This window comes from Henckelia pumila, chromosome 2 (genome assembly GCF_033568475.1).
Source record: "Henckelia pumila isolate YLH828 chromosome 2, ASM3356847v2, whole genome shotgun sequence".
Lineage (NCBI taxonomy): Eukaryota > Viridiplantae > Streptophyta > Magnoliopsida > Lamiales > Gesneriaceae > Henckelia > Henckelia pumila.
In genome coordinates this window covers 91,490,608-91,495,767 of record NC_133121.1, presented here as the reverse complement: position 1 = coordinate 91,495,767, position 5,160 = coordinate 91,490,608, and the positions used below count along the sequence as shown (strand labels likewise).

Below are 5,160 nucleotides of genomic sequence, written 5' to 3'. Positions count from 1 at the left end.
TAAACAAAAGTACAGTATATATTATCGCATTCTTAAATTAAGATAATTTCAAGCGGGAAAACAAGTACAAATAATGCCAGTTTCTGGAGATGGCAACTTCCAAATGTTTTGAGCATCATCAGATCTTCCAAATTTTTCCACATCCATTCAGAGTCAAATAAAACATACATTTTTAGGTTATTTCTGGCAACATCCGAGTTCCATGCTCTTCAGGCGCCACTTGCATACAACCGTGTCCATTCTTTAGCTGCAGGATCGATAGCCCAACAATTATTTTAAATATTGATCATGTTATCAACGGTGCAGATTGCAGCTAAATTTCATGCTACTTTGCTGTAGATCTGATTAATTGTACTATAATAATTAGACAAATAGAAAATATCTTCTCAATATACGAGTCCCGCGGCAGCCAGTTAATATTACAAAGTGTATTCTTAGCACCAAATTCAGTCTTGCGTGTATGACCATTATTGAAATCGCAATGAAATGCCAACCTGTTTCGACGGCTTCAGCCTCATTTGTTTTCCAATGCTTAGCAATGTTTTCAGAAAGTGGATCATCTGGATTTGGAGCGCTCAAAAGTGCTTGAATGCTATTCAGAGGCAAGAAGTTTAAATAAGCACTCATGTTTGTTTTTGGTACAACCAGTACAAAAGTGATATCAAAGTTGTTAAAAGCAGCCGTATAAAAACATATGCCATACAATCATGAATTTCGATACCTCAGAAGTACAGTTCTAATCTGAAGTGCTGGACTCCACTTGTCTTTAAGAATATCCAGACAAATCCTTCCAAGCTGCACAAAGTTCACAAGTTAATATCCACTAACAGTTTGCTCCACAAGAGATCAAAACATCAAACTTGGATGACAAACCTTATCAATGTTTGGGTGGTAAATTTTTGTAAGGAAGCGAACCTGTGCAAAGATGAGGGAACGAAAGAGTAGACAGTCACTAAACCATCATCAATAGAAATAAGGCTCATATTAAACTTCTCAATAAAAAAGTTTCCGCGAACGTAACAAATCTTCAGATATTCAGGCCTTTCGCCTTCTGAGACTTAATGGTTAGCCCAAAAGTTTGGATAATCGTCAACTTTCAGAAGCGAAGATACTCCATTGATTCTCAATATATACCACGGCAGAAGTTTTTACATACAGGAACGGGAGCGGTTTGCTAGTTAGCATTTGGCTAAAGTGAATGAAGTCAAAGGTTCAACAAAGAAACAGCTTCTCTTTTTCCTTTTTCCTTTTTCCATTATAAAAACAACTACGAGAACTTATGACAGTTTTTCTGGTAAGTTAATGGAAAAATTTTGGAGATTCTAAATTATGCATATTTGCTTAACAAGATGAGATATGAACAGGAAAATTCAGTAGCATACAGAGTATTGACCCAACACAACATGAAAACAAGGTAAAATTGTGACAAAAAAACATGGGGAAACAAGTTCACGTACAATCTGCTTACTAGCACATCACAACCAGCTTTGCACTAAAATGTGATGTCTAGTGCTCTATTTCTTCTAGCAAGTTTATTTGAGGAGCATTACTATATAACATGACGGTCAATACCATCATTGGTTTGTCACTTTCAATTGATCTGGATACTGCCCTTAAGCACACCAACGCAATCCACTCTTGATTTCATATGGAAGTTTTTTGGTAATAAGAGAGAAGAGATGGGTATAAAATGGTTACAAAATAGGTACCACAACTTACCTAATGTGAAAGGATGCAGTTCAAAACAAATTTCACGGGCACAAGAAAATATGAAAGCGCTCAAACAGGTGAAGACACCACAAAACAGTGTTCTACTCAAAGAATCTCAATTCACTTAAGAAATAACAAAAGCAGACTGAGAAGGGAAGAATAGTTGGTAATATCAAAACAAAAACAAACATTTTACTTGGTGGCTCATTGCTGAGTTTACATATTATGCAAATGAATACCAGATTACAAAGAAGCGATTGCCAAATAAGAAGTAGCAATTAAATGCATGAAAAGACAGATCCGTGATACTTCATGACAGAGAAGAAATTGGAATATGTAAACTCAATATAGAAAAAAAACGATGATCCGTCCTACCAAATGATGGAAAAAACAACATATAATCTCCGACAGCAGCAGTAGATGATGAAAATCACCATCTCACAAAGTGCTGCCATTCTAAATTACCTTTGGAGCAGCCATTGGGTATTCTTCTGGTAGAAACAATTCCAGCTTAAAAACGCCACCTGTACAGAGAAAATAAGATGGTAAACAAGACAAAATGCAGATAAAATCACTAGCTGGCAAGGAAATCTCAACGTTCATAGTTCTGTTACATAGACTCAATAACGTAGACTTAACAAACAATTGAAAATGGTTTCTAGTCAACCACAATTGGTAATTTCTGGTCACTGTCAACAGCAATTAAGAATGAATCCATGTATATCAAAACCACTCAGGAATTCTCCAATACGAACTAAGTGAATGACCTCTATATAATCAATACACAAAAAAAGAAAAAAGAAAACAAAAGAAGTATAATTGCATGTTCAATTAACTTGACAAGCACTAAGCACCACATAAAATCAAGGATCAGCGTCATTTGATTACCAACTGTCAACGTTCTCTAGTAACATCAAGAACGAAAATTACATTCCAAAGAAACAATACAGGACGGCCAGGAAGACAAAAGCGCTATCAAATTTCAGAAACAAGGTTTTCGTTTCAACGATTAATGTTTCCAAATCACGCTGCAAGTAAAGAAGTGATTGAAGGCCCTAATAAGAAGTAAAAAATGGTGAAACATATAACGTACATTTTATAATATTCAATACTTGAAATGCAAGAACAAATTGTACACAATATGCAAAATCAAAATGGCATGGAGCAGCAGCAGCCAGACTGTGACCACAAGAGGAGTATACATGAACATACGATGCCACTTCCAATATTACCTTCATAAGGAGACTGTGTTGGACCAAGAATCATTACATTGAAATATCGCATATTGTCTTCTGATGGAGATGCACTTATTCCTGGAGCTGCAACACAACCAAATAACAACTAAAATCCCTTGCATTTGTCCATGAAACCCAAAAGAATACAAATATCACGCCCCTAAAAGCCAAAAACGACTATAACTAAAATATCAGGACACAATTACGAGGTTGCACTCAAAATCTAATGGTTCATATCATATTAGTTACATTCCCCACAAATTTCACTGTAATAACATTTCTGTTAGCAACTAAAACTAATTAAAAACTTCAAACGGGAACAAAAAAACTATTCAATTATTTGAACACACACAAAAGACAAGGTAGTGTTTGGGTGAGCTTCAAGGAAGCACTTCTCATATTTTCATTAACAAAAATTTTCCCAAACTTCTCGCCTTTTCATTAACAAAATTTTCCTAAACGCTACTTAAATCTATCCGAATCAAACATATAGTGATGGGAAATGGAGCTAGGAAAGTGCAGAGATAACAGCCTTCATGTGATTGTCAATAAAGAGAAACAAGGGGGGAGGGAGAACTACATAGAAACTTAAACCTACACATCCGAATCAAACTACATAAAAACTTAAACCTACACATCCGAAGCAACTCAATAAAATATAAATAACCAAAAGAAAAGAAAATATATAAATAAAACGTTTCAGCAGAAGGTAGACATGCGATTGAAACAATAGGCATGAAAAGAAAAAAACATATCAATTTCTTAACATCTTTCAGTTTAAGCTCAACCACTGAATTTTGAAACTAAAAGCCACCAACACCTTTCCACCTTCGATTCAATGCATGCATGCGTTGAAATTTAAGGATTTACCTGGCTCGCTCAGCAGACGCTGCGTCTCCTATAAGATCATAAAGAAAGCATAATCAAAAAAGATTATTCGAGTCAATTGAATCACAATCAAGCAATTGAGACCCAGTTTGTTCGAAAATCGAGGGTCAACAGTAAAATTGACAGAGGGATCAAGAATGATATCTGAAGATCAACATACCTTAATGATCCTTCGGGGTAGATTGCTGTTCGCCATAGGATTGAATTTGCAATGGTCTCTCCGGCTCAAGGGTTTGGGTTCGGAGAGTTTACGCTAACAAAATAGCTTTTTCTCTGTTTCTCCTTTTCTTAAAACAATTGTCAAACTCTCCAGGATCGTAGATTTGTAGGATTCATTATTTATATTTATTTTGAGTTTTTTTTATTTTAAAACGAGATAATCTATGTGTAAATTGCTCAAAAATCCTCAATGCAAACATGTTTTGCTCTACACTCTTTAGCCACTTTTTTGTACCACATTTTTTGTTAATTTGTACCACATCTTGTATGGTTTTATACCACATCTTGTATTGTTTTGTACCACATTTTATGACTAGGAACCCCAAAACAAAACATGTTTGCATTTGGGGATTTTTGAGCAAATTGCCCATAATCTATCACATATTTATAATAAAAAAATAATATTTTTTTATAAGTAATTCAATTAATATATTCGTCGGATCAAATTATGAGTAACACTCTTGTGAGACGGTCTCATCCGTGAGACAGGTCAACCCTATCCATATTTATAATAATAAATAATATTTTTGGCATAAAATATAATATTTTTTAATAGATAACTCATATAAGAGACTCGTTTTAAAAAAATAACCCTTGAGACCATCTCATAGAAGTTTTTGTATAAAACTATTAACTAGTTGAAGAGTTTCACAATAGTTTTTGTCAATCATTTTTTCTTTAAATTTTTTTTCGATCTCCGCCTATGCTCGGTCACATTAGTCATTGTACCCTTCAGATTGGTTGACATGTCTCATATTTGCAATAAAAATAAATTTGAAATAAAATGTCATATTTTTTTCATGGGAGTCTCAAATAAAATATCAATCTTACAAAATTGACTCATAAGCTCAGACTCACATGAATTTGTGTCATAATAAGAACTAATAATTTTAACATAAGAAATTGTTTTTTTTAAAAAAAAATTGGGTTAGATAACAGACATTTCTCATAAAACTGACCTACAAGAAAGCTCACATAAATTTTGTGATATGGTAAATAATTCAAAAAATATTCATCTAACAAAATAATGCCAAAAAATGGATAGTGAATACAGTAAAGATGATGATAATTTACGGAAAAATTACGAGAAATCATAAGTACTAGAGAT

At 33.8% G+C, this 5,160-nt stretch overlaps 1 protein-coding gene across 1 annotated transcript; it reads right to left on the bottom strand.

The window, feature by feature from the left end:
- LOC140880113 (ubiquitin-conjugating enzyme E2 36) lies at positions 1 to 4,143 on the bottom strand. The gene is made up of 8 exons (XM_073284231.1): positions 3,994 to 4,143; positions 3,816 to 3,843; positions 2,943 to 3,029; positions 2,176 to 2,234; positions 874 to 915; positions 722 to 795; positions 495 to 592; positions 1 to 247 (listed from the first exon to the last, which is right to left on the bottom strand). The coding sequence occupies exons 1-8, from the start codon at positions 4,027 to 4,029 to the stop codon at positions 210 to 212; spliced, it is 462 nt and encodes a 153-aa protein (XP_073140332.1). The 5' UTR covers positions 4,030 to 4,143; the 3' UTR covers positions 1 to 209.
- Between the last annotated feature and the right edge of the window lie 1,017 nt (positions 4,144 to 5,160).

What these genes read in the sequence shown, in the direction of transcription:
- LOC140880113 (XM_073284231.1), bottom strand. Translation starts at nt 4,029, where the DNA reads ATGGCGAACAGCAATCTACCCCGAAGGATCATTAAG. An exon ending in TACCCCGAAGGATCATTAAG is followed by an intron (nt 3,844 to 3,993) that starts GTATGTTGATCT and finishes ATGATCTTATAG; the next exon opens with GAGACGCAGCGTCTGCTGAG. An exon ending in ACCACCCAAACATTGATAAG is followed by an intron (nt 796 to 873) that starts GTTTGTCATCCA and finishes AACTTTGTGCAG; the next exon opens with CTTGGAAGGATTTGTCTGGA.